We start from the raw sequence: 13,569 nt of genomic DNA, 5'->3' as shown, positions 1-13,569 counted from the left end.
ATTGCCTTGATGACCCCAGCCAGCAGGATCTTCCTCAATGATATGAAAAGTCTGTTTGTCTGAAATGTCTGTTTCTCACAACCTATTCTACTCAACTCCTGGTCCAGGCCCTTTTACTATACCACTCTAATGGCTGGTGATCCTGTCTCTGCCCCCTGACCAATTTAAAGTATTCAGAAAACTGCTCTTCAAGGCTGCCTTCTGTCTCCCAAAATATGCTCTTGTTTTGCCTCTCCTTGTCTCCCTTCATTAGCTGCTGATCGCTGCTTCCACTAGATTCAGCATCCTGTTGTTACCTTTTCAGTTGGTCCAGTACAGCTTCTACAATATATTCAGTCCATCATCAGTCCCTATACCCCTTCTTGGGCTCTGCTCAGCATCCTTAGGTCAACTCCCCTGTGGTTGCACATTCCAAACATTTCTTCCTTGTTGGCTTCCTGATAGTTTCAGGTAGTTCAATACACTATCAGAACTGCAGTATCACCACAAAATATCTGCTGATGGAACTGAAAAACACCCATTCAGACTTAAGTTAAAGGGCTTACCTTTTGTATTTGCACCGCAGAGCTGAAGGTTTTTGTATTTTGTATTTTCTATTTTTATTTGTGTTTTGCAGCTCAGAGCTACCATAAGAAACCAATATTTCCATAATAATTTAATGGCTTGAATGGTTCAGGACACCTAATCATGCTGGAGAGGCTGATAACGAGATTCTGAAAATTAGACTTTTGTGGAGAGAGGTAGAAAACCAATGTCTATCCATCAGTGATGTATGAGAGAGTGGAAATGACATGGCCTCATAAGACACCATATGTAGTAATTATTGAATAAAATGGCAGTTTCTTATGTAACCACACCTGACCTCTAAACTGTAAGGTAGGGAACTGCATATTAGTTTGGGGATATTTCAGTGAAGTTGCCTTTAAACATCATAATTATAATTGATGCGTTAATCCTTTTTTGTAATTGTGAAGTTTGTCATACAATTTGTGTTTGGAAGAAACTTCCAAAACTTCACTGCCTCCAACCACAACACAATTAAAATCCTGTTATATCATGATGTAGATAAATGATTAGAACCATTTTCAAGAAAATTGTGTTTGAAGAGGGCTGCTTTAGTGCCAGGTAAAAAGATTGAACCAAACAGAGTAAGTTTCTCTCTCTGGCAGAAAATCAATTGGCCCTTGAAAGGATTCAAAACTGACAGTTCAATAATGTCAGCTTTTTCCTGTCAGCGACAGTGTGGCGTGTTTGATATAAAGTTGAAAAGTTGTAGTTGATCTTTTGAACTAGATAAGTGTGCAGACATTGTTGTTGGATTTACTGAAGGAAAGGAGCGAAGAGCATGGCGATTAGAAGTGCCACATCTTGTTATACATTGACAGAGGAGAAAGGAGTGAACTAAATAGTGAGGAAATGGTAAGCTGTCATTTTTGCTTATATAACTGTTGCCCATTTTGTACGTGAATTTGCATTTGAGTGAACAGGCAAAGGAACATTGCAAGTACATTGCATAGATCTGGTCTGTACTATTTTTCCAGGGCAGAGGAGTATAATCTGATTGCTATAAATTACATTGTTTTTTTTGTTTGTTTTTATGTGCTTTGGTTAATGTACATATTGTCAAACAAAATGTGAGGCCTGAGTTTCAGAGTGACAGTTGTGATGTGAAATGTGAAAAAATGTGACAAAATGTAATTAATTGAAAATTAAGTGAAAAGCAAATATGTAACCTTAATAACTGACTGATGACTGATCGGTTTGTCAGAGATATATTTTAACAGAATACGTTGAAGAAACACCTTTCCTTTGACTTTGTTCATTCCTCCATCAGACATTTTCTTTTACAAAAGACTTGGTGATAACTGTCAAAGAGATGTAAAAGGCAGACCAGTATTCAATTAGCGGCTCAATGAAACCTAATTAGCTAAGCTCAGTTGTAGAGATAACCAGAATGCTTAGAATGGCTCACAAATGGCTGTACTGAGGAGAAAAAAACAGGACTGAAGTGAATGGCTTCCAGGCTGCAGCATTATAGACCAAATAGGAGGAAAGTGAAAAGGACCACACTGATTGGCTCACAAAATCCTGCACTAAAGAGTAAACAGGACCAAAGTGAATGACAGACTCTTTAGACTCCATTAGGGTCTGTGAGGAGCACTTCACATCTGACAGGTACATGTGAAAGGTGATTATGATTGACAGCTAACTCAGTATAGGCTTTAAATATTTTGTGTATGTATGTGGGACATATGTAAGTGTTTTATATGTAAAGGGAATCCAAAAATCCATTGTTGCTATTTTCCCTGATAGGATTTGTTCAGCATTTGGTAAAATAAGCATCTCGTGGTGTTGCATATGCATTGGTCCATTATCAGATGGTCAGATTATTAAATTATGATCTAAATTTAATATTTGAAATAATAAATTATGAGATACATTTCATTTAATTACATTTAATTTACAAGAAGTGAAGGAATTGATTTATTTTTCCACAGGTTGGAATTAAAGTATATATTTCTGTACTTTCAGTATTGGTGTTGCACAAAGGACAGTTTGCCTTTCTTCATGGCAATAATTAATTTAAAGTTGCTGATTCAAAGTAGCACTTATGTTGCGTAAAACCTAACTTAACCAGTACTCTGTAGCAATATCTGAAGGTCAGACTGGTGGGTGCATAGCTAACCTGTCGTAATTCTGTGGTCTTCTGAGGAAATCATGTGGTCTCTATTGGAAACTTAAGCACAACTGCTGATAGCTTGTTTGTGTCAAATAGGAATGGACACCTGTAATTTGCTGGGGTCATTCTCAGCCTGTTGATCTAACTAATGGTCTCCCAGTGGTGCCTCATGCCAGACTAAATGGTTTTCTAAAAAGACAGAATGGCCAATAGAAAGTTTTCCTTTTAATTTTGCATTTTTTTGTGTGTTTGTTTGTGTGGCCCTTGTAATGTAAGGTGAAGGAAGTATGGGTGGGTGGAGGCAATGAGTGGAGCATTGCCTGCTGCCTGTACACTGCAGTTTTAAGGTTTGCACTCTAGTAAGGGAGGTCTGAAGTTGGAGGAGAGCTGGAGACAGAGCCAGAGGAGGGTTTCTGTGGGGTGTCCTACAGGAGGACAAGATGGCCTCAGGGATCCACAAAATTCTGACAGAGGCCTCCTGTCTCGCAGTGTGTAGGGGTGTGACTTTGAACCCCTCTCAAAGTCCTCAGCAGTCACACCCCCTAAAAAGGCGTGTCACATGACTCATCCCTATCGCAGTTCCACCACCACTCTGTCACAAACACGCACATCTCCCTCATCGCTGCCTCGAGTCTCTGGTACCACAGAGTCTCTATATTACATTCCAGTCTCAGTGTGATACATGAGGACATGTAAGGCCCCGTGCAGTGGAAAAATAAGCATGAAAGTTGCTGTAGAATGTTTATGTCACTCAGCAGTAAAATTGCATTCATTATTACTGCTGTGAGGCAGCAGATGTCTATGCTGGGGAGCCTGAATGTGAAATGCAGATTAACGTCAAAGGACAATTTATGTTCACGGTATGAATTATTACTTTTCGGTTTATCCTTGAAAAGTCTGCGATTTTACTGTGAAAATCATTTTTTTTTTCATTTCATGTTATTTTTGGGGGGAGAAAATGCTTTGTCAAACCTTCCAGTCAAAGGATTGAGAAACTAGCATGCTGTTGCCGACAGAAGCTTCTGAGGAATTTTTGGCTGAAGTTGTGGAGTGGCCGGCTTTCTGCCTGGACTGCACTGCAAACAGAATGAGTTTGCAGATCCAGCTCCTCGGGAGAGAGCTAGCAATCCCTCCGATTGGCTGCAGTTTCACAGCAGGCCACTGATTACTGTGGGCACATGCGAAGCTATTCTGAATGCCTCTTTTCTTTGTAAAAATTAGTCAGGTGAAATGCTGCAATCAGTGCACTGACAGAGAAATCAGGCCGTGCAGCTTCTGTTCCTTATGAAAAGGGATATTAAAAGTTTAAACTTTAGAAAAAAAGTTTTGTATTACACGCTATGATACACAGACTTATGAAGTGAGTTTGTGTTTGGGAACAAGTTCTTAGTCTGGCTGGTGCTTGTTTTCTTCAGATTGAGATTTGGATTACTGCTGAGGTCAGATGGATTTGAATCAAGATCTCTGAGCATGTGATGCTGTTCCCTTCTTCAGGAAGTGAAGCCCCTCTTGATTGGATGAGAAGATTAAAGTCCAGAATGCTAAGCTTGGGACTTCAATTTCAGAGTGAAAAGCATAAAATATCAAATTATCTTGAGGCAGTGCAACCCCACAAGATTGTCTTTCCAATTGGGTCAAGCATTACAATCACAAAATGTTGAGGTGTTTTGTGGCTGGTCACATTTGTAAGAGGTAACATGTCTTCCTATAATTCTGATATTATCTTCTTCACTTCTAAAAAATTGCACTTTGTTCTGTTGGTTATGTATTTACAATGAAACATTGAACAAACTAGCTATGTCTGCAGATGAGAGGTGGGCATGATGTCAGTGTTTGGGTCACAAAGCCTAGCTAATGTTTGTGTGTTTTATTTACTTGAAGCTTGGCCTAACACACTGTACCTTCCCACGCAGTTAGTCATGGTACTGTTGCATTTTAGTGGAGTGTCAAATACATGGAAAAATGGCATGCTCTTCGTTGTATTGTGAATGTTTTATAGACGCAGTCACTGTAGAAAAGGAAAATGCAGCTTGCTTTGTTCTAGCTTAAAAGGAAATGTTTCCCACTGTACATTATTGGATTTTATATCTGCCTGCCTGTTTATTGTATTTGTTTCATTTAAGCAGTTTATATTACAGCATTAAATGAGTGCAGCTATTTAGCAGATTGCATTTAACAACTCATCTGTTTCTTACCTTTAATTTAGATCTCTGGGCTGTTGCCGGGTAACAGTCAGAGCCAGGGGCAGATCCTGGCACCTGCGATCCGATGGGGTCAAACACCTATCAATCAGTCCACGCCCTGGGAGACGGACGAGCCGCCTGCCAAGCAGATTCGTGAGAATGACAGTACAGGTACGGGCTCCTGGCGTCTCAAGCCTGCACCCTCAGGGACAGCCAAGTCCACTGATTGTTTTATGTAAAAAGACCTTTGATTGAGGCTTGGAAAAAAGTTGCCTAATTCATGACATTAAATTAAATTAAAGTTAAGAACTGAATAAATTTTGTGAGGTTGAATTGACTCATGCTATATGACATGACATGACATGACATGACATGACATTATATGATCTGATATGATATGATACGAAAGGACATCATATGACAAGCATCAAATGCATCTGTAACTCTGAGCAGCATTCACCTGTCACACCCCTCTGCATTATTGGACAGCGAATAAAAGTGTGGATCATTGGCCAGCGGACTTCCCCTCTACTCCCTACACAGCACAAGTGTTAGGCTTTTGTTGAGGGAGATTGTCAATTTGGCGCAAGCAAAGTATGTCTTGCATAGTGCTTATTTTTCGCAGCACAAATTTAGCAACTGGAATGTGCTTTACAATGGCAATTTTTTGTTCTTGTTTACTCCAGGGTATTAATGAATTCTAAGGGAGTAGTTTGTGTATATACGCCCAATATTCCTCTAGCCACCTAATAGTGTCTGGAAGTATGTAGTTAAGTGATGTATGTTTTCATGTATAATTCATGCGCTGTGGCCTTTAGCCTTTGTTTCTATTCTGCTGTTTGTTTTATTTTCCACTGCTTTTGAATTTTCCTGGGGTCAGGGAATCATTTTACAGCTTATTCCCAATTTGCTTTAGATTTTCTGGGTTTCAAATTCCCTCCAGAATACATACACTGCACATTGCTTAGTGACAGCACGGTACAAATGTCATATAACAAATACACTTTGAGTTATTGATATATCTTATAATTCTTCTGGTAAACCTGTTCATCTTATTTCAGTAAGTTTCAGAAACCTTCTCAGTGCCTGGCTGGGGTACTGTGGGTCTGCTTTAGTTTTAATAAAGAATCCAAAATATTGTGAGGAAATATCTCAAATGCCAAGTATTTCCCATTATATTTGTCATTTTATGATTGCATGTTCACTGCAAGTGCATTCCGAAACATAATTAAACAAATTAATTAATTTAGTAGTTATATTTCCTGTCAGCTTCTGCAGTCCTGAAGCCTATTCGCTGACTGTATACCTCACCCCTCTGGATTTGGATGGCTAGTTGCCAGGCTGGAAAAGGCTTATTAATAAAAGATTTGCATGTCCAACCAAACACTTCCTCTGGGTTGTTGTTCCCTCATTAATCCAGTTTCATCCTGCTTTAAAATTCTCTGTTCTGACTTAGTGAAGGGTTTTGCTCCAAGCACAGGCTGAGTCCTTCAGCCCTGGTTCCAGTCTGACCTGTGCCATTAGCAGAGGTGGACACCCCGGCTTCAGAAAGTAAAAGTCCATGTATTTGTTCTATCCATTCACTAAACAAGGTGATGTCACTAATTGGCTCCTCTACCTGGCTGAAGAGTTGTGCTAATTAAATTCAGCTGGTGTAGTGCATGGGTGGAACAAATACGTGGCAGGACTTTTACTTTCTGAAGCCGGGGTGTCCACCTCTGGCCATTAGGCACCTGTGGGTGGGAGCCTGTCGGGGTGGGATGTAATTGGCTTTGTCTCGCAGGTAGAGGGTGGACTTATGTCAACCAGGGTTCCTCAGGGGGATTGGTGTATCAAAGTCTTCCAGAGCCTAGTCAGACATCCATAAAATTAATAGATTGTCATCCACAAGAGATGTGTAGATTGTCCAGTTAATAGTGGTTCTCCTGTAGTGCACTGTGGGGACAGGTTGTAAAGTAGCCATTGGCTGTCGCCAAGTTTATTGGGGGCTCAGAGTGTGGGAAGGTGTCACAGTGAGGCGAGCACAAATGGCGAATGAAAAATCAGGGGGAAAAAAGAGGGACAAAAAGCTGTAGGAGTTCAGGTGTTTCAGGTTCCCATATAAACTCAGTAGAAAAAAACATGCATCCTGGTCCCAACAGGTTTTACTATAGCAGTAAAGAGTTTATTTAGAATTTCAATAAACTTAAAAATTTAAACAACTGATATTCCAAGTTCATAAGCAGGTTTTAATTAGTGTCCAAGAACACAATTAAGGCTTGAATCGGCTGCATTAATGCTAATGCGGTTAGCATTCCTTCAGTAACCTTTCATAACAGAATGTGTTTGGTGATACTAATTAGCTGGTTTTATTTATTTATTTAAGTCCTATTAAAGGCCACAGCCAGCCCTTTTAATAGTTTCTGCAGTACTTGTAATGAAATAATTGTTCAGTTTTATTGAGAACCAAATGTCAGTATAAATACTGAAAGCATTTTTTACTGACAAAAGTGCTGCCAATTCCCTAAAAGTACTTTTAACCCACTTTAAGTGATTTTTTTATATATAAGTTGTAAATCTCCTCCAACTTGAGGATTGCATTATATTTATGAGCTATGGAATATGAATGTGCTCTCTGCACACACAACAATATTTGTCTTCAATTCCCATTGGTATTTTTAATACTGTGGGAAACTGCAGAATTTTATGTTTTGTTGTACGTGTTTTTTTTCTCTCACCATCATAGCAGAATTGACCCTGTTCACACTATGCAAGTAGTCATAAGCTATTTTTGTTCAAAACTTAATTGAGTGCAAGGGTCCATTATGGCTACATATTCATAATTTTAATAAGTTCTGTTTATGAACTCCCTCAAAGAGCAACACATTCATGAGTTCAAGACATTCCACTATGTCTGCCCCATGGTGTATGCAAATATATGCAAATGAATGCAAATAGCAGAGAGGGAAAATCCAATGGTTTGTGTAGATGAGGTTATGAAGAACTTCAGGATGTTGTATCTGTCCTTGTTTATGTGTATAAACCCTGAAATGTGCTTTATTTCATGGATCGTTTCCAAGATGTAACTGTTATTTGTCTTTCTTGTATCAGTAAGACCTGTTTAATCATTTTGTGATGTGCCCGTAGTACGTGCAGTACTTATTTTACAATTTGTTATACCTTATTTTGAATAGGCTTATTGTAAGTACCAACATAGTGTCAAGGATAGTACCAAGGATACTATACTGTATAATGTAAGTGTGTGTGTGTATGTGTGTGTGTGTGTGTGTGTCTTTATGGGAGGGGGAGTACAATGACATGATATGAAGGTATTGAAAAGACGGAGGGGCAATCACATTCAACTTGGAGTAACTTTAGCTTAAAACAGGATTCACTCAGGATCAGCACAGGAATACAACAATTAACAGAAAATTATCACAGTTGCAAAGGTCATTTGAGTTTGTCAAGGTTTAGTTTAACAACACAACTGCTCTTTGTTTATTTGCTCAGTTAAAGGAGGATTGTCTGGAATGAGTTGACCTCCGTCACCCCTCATCTAACCCACATCCTGTGAAGTAAGATAAACATTTGAAGATGCACACCTATTATAAGTGGGACAAAAGAATGACAGCACTTTAATTACACATATTGTAATTAGATTATTGCCACAAAATTAATTAAAAAGTAAGGCCCAGGTTCCGCAAACAGTTAAAACCATTAGTGAGAATACTGGTAAATAGCTAGCAGCGTCACAATTTAATGTCCTTCTTGATACCGAAGTAAAAAGTCTTTCACAGTGAGGATGGAACAGATCATTATCACTAGTGCTCTCCTGCCACTTGAGTGGGAGGAAGAAATGGGTTTTTTTCTCTCTTTTTTTTCCATCTTCTGTTTCAAGACAGAAAATAAGGTTTGGACACTGCACATAAAACACAGACCCTGCACTAAATTAAATTAGTTTAATTCTTTGTACATGTCACTTTACAGCTTTCTGTGATGAACTTATCGCCGATACATCTAATTAAAGGGCATGCATTTTTAACAGTAACATATGTACCAAATATATTTCATAAATTTCATGCATTGCCATATGTGTAACTGATGGGTATAGTTAAGTTCATTAGGCAGTGTGTGGGTGAGACACAAGTGCTTTAAGTCAGACTTCATAATGTGGGAAGTTCTAAATTATTACTTTAATTAAAATGGACTGAAAGTTATGCATTTGTACACTATTTCATTGTTCAGAATCACTGCTGGCTTGTTGTTATATTCCTAGCTTTAAATATGTATATACGTACGTAGCTACAATGCATAATATCTCCATTAATAGTAATAATGGTAAATACCCAGCTTTCCAAGTGATTGTTACACTTTCTGATGCAACCAGGGGTGCTGACATAGAGGGGTGGTACTTTGTGCACTGTTGGCTACACCCCCTCCCAGCCAATAACCGCAGCAAAGCAATCAGCTACATCTGGACTCAGTGGCACCTCGTTGAAGCTGGGGATACACCACACCTAACAGTCAGTCAAAAACCCGCAGTCTGCAAGGAGTGCTCTGTGCTCAGCCGTGGCCATCATTACCAATTTAGCATGCAGAATCACCGTCAGCCATGGCCGAGGGTATTTATCATAGGCTGTTGGCAGATCCTGACTGAGTGTACTCGTAGCACCTCAACCGACTGTTGGTTGTGTGTGTCACCAGTTTAAGGGCTCATTACAACCCTAACACAGACCTCAGGCACCTGTGTAGAGCGTGTGGAGTAAGGAGAAACCTGTAAGCTCACTGTGAGGGGACTGTCTGTGCCAAACAACTTGCATCAGGGAAATTCTGTTAATGACCTTTTTTTTCCTGAATGAATACCTGCTTGACCTGTGCTGACACCCTTTTTGCCTATTCATACTTGTTTGTCACTGGCAGCCAGTTTAGCTGCCCAGAGGATTAGTGACAGACTGCCGCCTGTGTTAGGCTCCAGGGAAGCTAGTTCCTTTGTTTTGTTTTCTTCTTTTTTTCCACAGTAAATACCCAGTGGTATTGCCGTGGGGACCATGTTTGCTGTGGTTGTCTGCATATTATCATACATGCCAAGCCCTCCCAGGGGCCCACTTTTCTGCAGTGTCACTGCTTTCAAACATGCAGGCCGTGCTTCTCAAAGCTGTGGTGCTGTTGAATGATGGGAAATGGAGTTCTTTCCAAGCACAAGCGTCTCCTCTATTGAATCACATACCTGTGCTTAAGATGATCTCACCCTCCCAACATGATATTTTGGTATTTTTGTGTCCTCTAGGGGGCAGTGAGAAATGTGAACACAGTAGCAACTGGGACTAATTTAATACTGTTTTTCAGGTGATTTCATGTGATCAAAACAAGTAAAGTGCTGCAATTACAGTCAATCTTGAAAAAATAAACAGACCAAGCAATGATCCCGTGCTAAACCGTCACACACCAGACACAAAATGGTCTTTGTAATTGCCCCTATATGTCACGTAATGGGTGCCGTGTATATTATCAGCTATAATTCCTCTTATTTATTTCGCCGTTATAAAGAGGGTGACTTTCGGTGTCATCATGGACAGTTGCATATAGTGTGTGTCAAGGGAGCATTAAGAGTGAGAACAGAACAGCATTTGGTTTCTGCTCTTGGTTTGTCCAGCAGGGGGTGCCAGGATGAACGTGAACAGGTATGTTCTCTCCCCAGGTGCCCTGTGGACGCCTCCAGTAGCGGCGGGCAGCCAAGCAGGTCTCCTGGCTCATTCCTACAGTGTGGCCCCACCCCCAGCCTACACCCCCGGAGTGACCGTCCAGTCCCCGGTCATCGGAGTGACCCCTGCCATCCCGACCCCTGTGCCCCCACATCACCCGCTTATGACCGCCCACTTCCAGCTCCCTCCGCCACCCTCCCAGCCCCTGGCCAGCGTGGTGATGAACCTGCAGAGCCAGCCCCCGCTCGCTGTGCCCCCCATGACCGCTGTCTGTCAGGTGACGCATCCCGTGGTGGGAAATGGTCACATGACTCACCCTGCGATGCAGACGCCTGTCGCCGCCCCGCCCAGCAACACCCCTCTGACCAATGGGCAAACGGTTCCCCAGCCCCCGCATGTCCCTCCAGCCAATCATGAGAGCACAAACGGGCTGCAGATGCTGCGGACAGTGGGGATGGGGAAATATGAGTTCACGGACCCCTGGCATCCGAAAGGTACGTGAGTCAAGCAGAGTGGTGAAATGTTCAAAATGAATTTCTGCGTTTGAAAAATCATAAGCCAAGCCAGGTTTTAATATCTGCCTGCCCGTAGAGATGAAGCAATAATGTTCTTCAGTATTGCATCATACCCAGCAGATACTCGGTCTCCAAAAGCAGCAGGAAAACCCTGATATATATATTCTGTTTCCAACTTTCACATTTAATAAAGTTTCTCATTCATCTTTTCCCATGGTTTCCCGTAGGTAGGATGGCTTTTTCAGTTTGTTTCCTTTTTTATCCTACCAATGAACACATATCATACTGATACGTTTATTGTCGCAAAGCAGTCTTTCAAAATATAATTCCACAGAGCACATAAACATCCATTTCCATACTGAAAGAAATAAACAGTATGTGTTCTGCAGATTTTAAAAAGTGAATGCAATTTAAAAGTTTGTGAATACTGGAGACAACAAGAGACAATGATGAGAGAAAGTTGTTCTTTTTGAGTCTGAGCAATTAAGTTGTTGTTAAATACAATTGTGAAGTGCAGTTGTCGGGCAGTGTTAAAGTAAATTGGACGTTGCTCTCACAAACTAGGTGAGCTAAAAGTGGAGACATGTTGCACTGAGCAGTGCCTGCTCACAGAACTGTCCTCTGTAGAGCTGGAACTAATGGTAAGGAGCAGTGTGATGTAGTGGCAAAGATCCGGGCAGCAGTGTGGTGTATCGGTAAGGAGCAGCAGTGTAGTGTAGCGGTAACGAGCAGCAATGTGGTGTAGCAGAAAAGAGCAGGGCAGCAGTGTGGTGTATCAGTAAGGAGCAGGGCAGCAGTGTGGTGTAGCAGTAAGGAGCAGGGCAGCAATGTGGTGTAGTGGTAAAGAGCAGGGCAGCAATGTGGTGTAGCAGTAAGAAGCAGGGCAGCAGTGTGGTGTAGCAGAAAGGAGCAGGGCAGCAGTGTGGAATAGTGGTATACTGGGTCAGCTAGCTCCTGATAAGTGCACTTCCCCCCAGATAAGTGCCCTTCATTCCTGACAAGTGCAGTTCTCCCCAGATAAGTACGCTTTACCACTGAGAAGAGTTCCTTACTCCAGATAAGCATACTTCACCACTTTGCCCGCCTGAATTTTCACTCTTCCCTTACTCCATAGGATGACCTTTCAGTGAGTCAAGATCCAGGTTCAAGTTAACAACGGTCAGCACTGCATGTAGTGTCGTGGCTAGGGTCCTCAGTTTTTCTCAACCATGTGATCTGTAGGCAATTTAAACCTGTATTTCAAGTGTTATCCTCCAGGAGTTGCTGTAGGCAATCAATTATCAGTAGTGTTTAAACAATTGGAACAGTCACCTGACTAATTATACAATTAGTGGCTAATTGTGACGTCCTTAAGAAACAATAATTCTGCCTACAGGGAGGAAGAAAGGCTTCCCCAAGTGCATATCTTTGAGCAAAAGAGTGCAACAGTTTCCATCTGATAATCTGCAAATAGACGGATTTTATTTATTTTTTGCCCCTCTTGCAATTTATCAAGAAATCAGACACAAAAGACAACAATAGACCAGCATTTGAAATTACAAAAATCCCCCCCAAAAAAAAGTCGGAGCTTGACTCGGCTGAGAGGAATCATCTGTCAGCAAATGCAGGGAAAAAAAGACAGCCTTGAGCAGAGGCTGGGTATCATTCATGATTTGACAGGTGTTTCTAAATGCCAGTATTCCCCATGGTTTCCCTTAACTGACAGTCACTCCTCATTTACCAAATATTGTGAGCTCTGATGAATTATTTTTAATTCCATTCATCATCTTCACGAACAAAAAAAAACCATCAGCGTGAATTATAGAAAACACTATCTGCGTTCTGCTGTCCCGTAAAAGGTTTTGTATTGGTCCATTATTCGAGTTCACCCTTCTGTTCATTTTGTCACAGCAGTCATTTACACGGAGCTGCACTCCTTACTAGAGATGCCTCAAAGCCATGGTCTGAAATCAAAGACTGCCTGTTAATGTCTACCATTATTAAGAACAGGCTGCAACACATGACAACAGGTTACAGAAATTGCAGGGATATGGAGGACAGTGACTTTATCGGCTTACTGGCGTGAATCTATTTTAAAAAGCCTGTGATAGATTCAATGCCTTAATGATTGCATAGTAGGATTCATTTGTTAAGGCAGCTGTGGTAGATTTAATACATTAACAATTGCATAGTAGGAAACATTTGTTAAAGTGTCTGCTGTCAGATGCGTACCAGCGCAAATGGTGTAATTTCTTGGACTTTCCGAATTAGCATATCTTTTTAATCTGCCGTTAATATTCAGGTCACGATGTTCAAAATGGATTATGTAAGTTGGGGAGCTAAATAAATTTTTATTGTTTTTATTTAGTGTTTAAATTAGTGTTTAAACCGTTTTATGCATTTCAGTGTTGTACTGCGGTGCATGCTATAACAAGCTATCACGGCAAAATTCAGTTAATGTGGCTATAGCCTAACTAAAATATTCGTTGTATAGCTTGCTTTATTTATACTAATGAAAGTGTGAATTCCTA

At 40.8% G+C, this 13,569-nt stretch overlaps 1 protein-coding gene across 1 annotated transcript in view; it reads left to right on the top strand.

Annotated features, from left to right (window-relative positions):
• LOC118787205 (kelch-like protein 29) overlaps positions 1–13,569 on the top strand; it is a 109,714-nt gene that overhangs the window by 41,666 nt on the left and 54,479 nt on the right. Inside the window, exons 4-5 of the mRNA XM_036542679.1 lie at positions 4,887–5,034; positions 10,541–11,038. Coding sequence (XP_036398572.1) covers positions 4,887–5,034; positions 10,541–11,038 — 646 coding nt within the window. The remainder of the gene's footprint in view (positions 1–4,886; positions 5,035–10,540; positions 11,039–13,569) is intronic.

This window comes from Megalops cyprinoides, chromosome 12, assembly GCF_013368585.1.
Source record: "Megalops cyprinoides isolate fMegCyp1 chromosome 12, fMegCyp1.pri, whole genome shotgun sequence".
NCBI classification, from domain to species: Eukaryota; Metazoa; Chordata; class Actinopteri; order Elopiformes; family Megalopidae; genus Megalops; species Megalops cyprinoides.
This window is presented reverse-complemented; position numbering and strand designations above follow the sequence as displayed.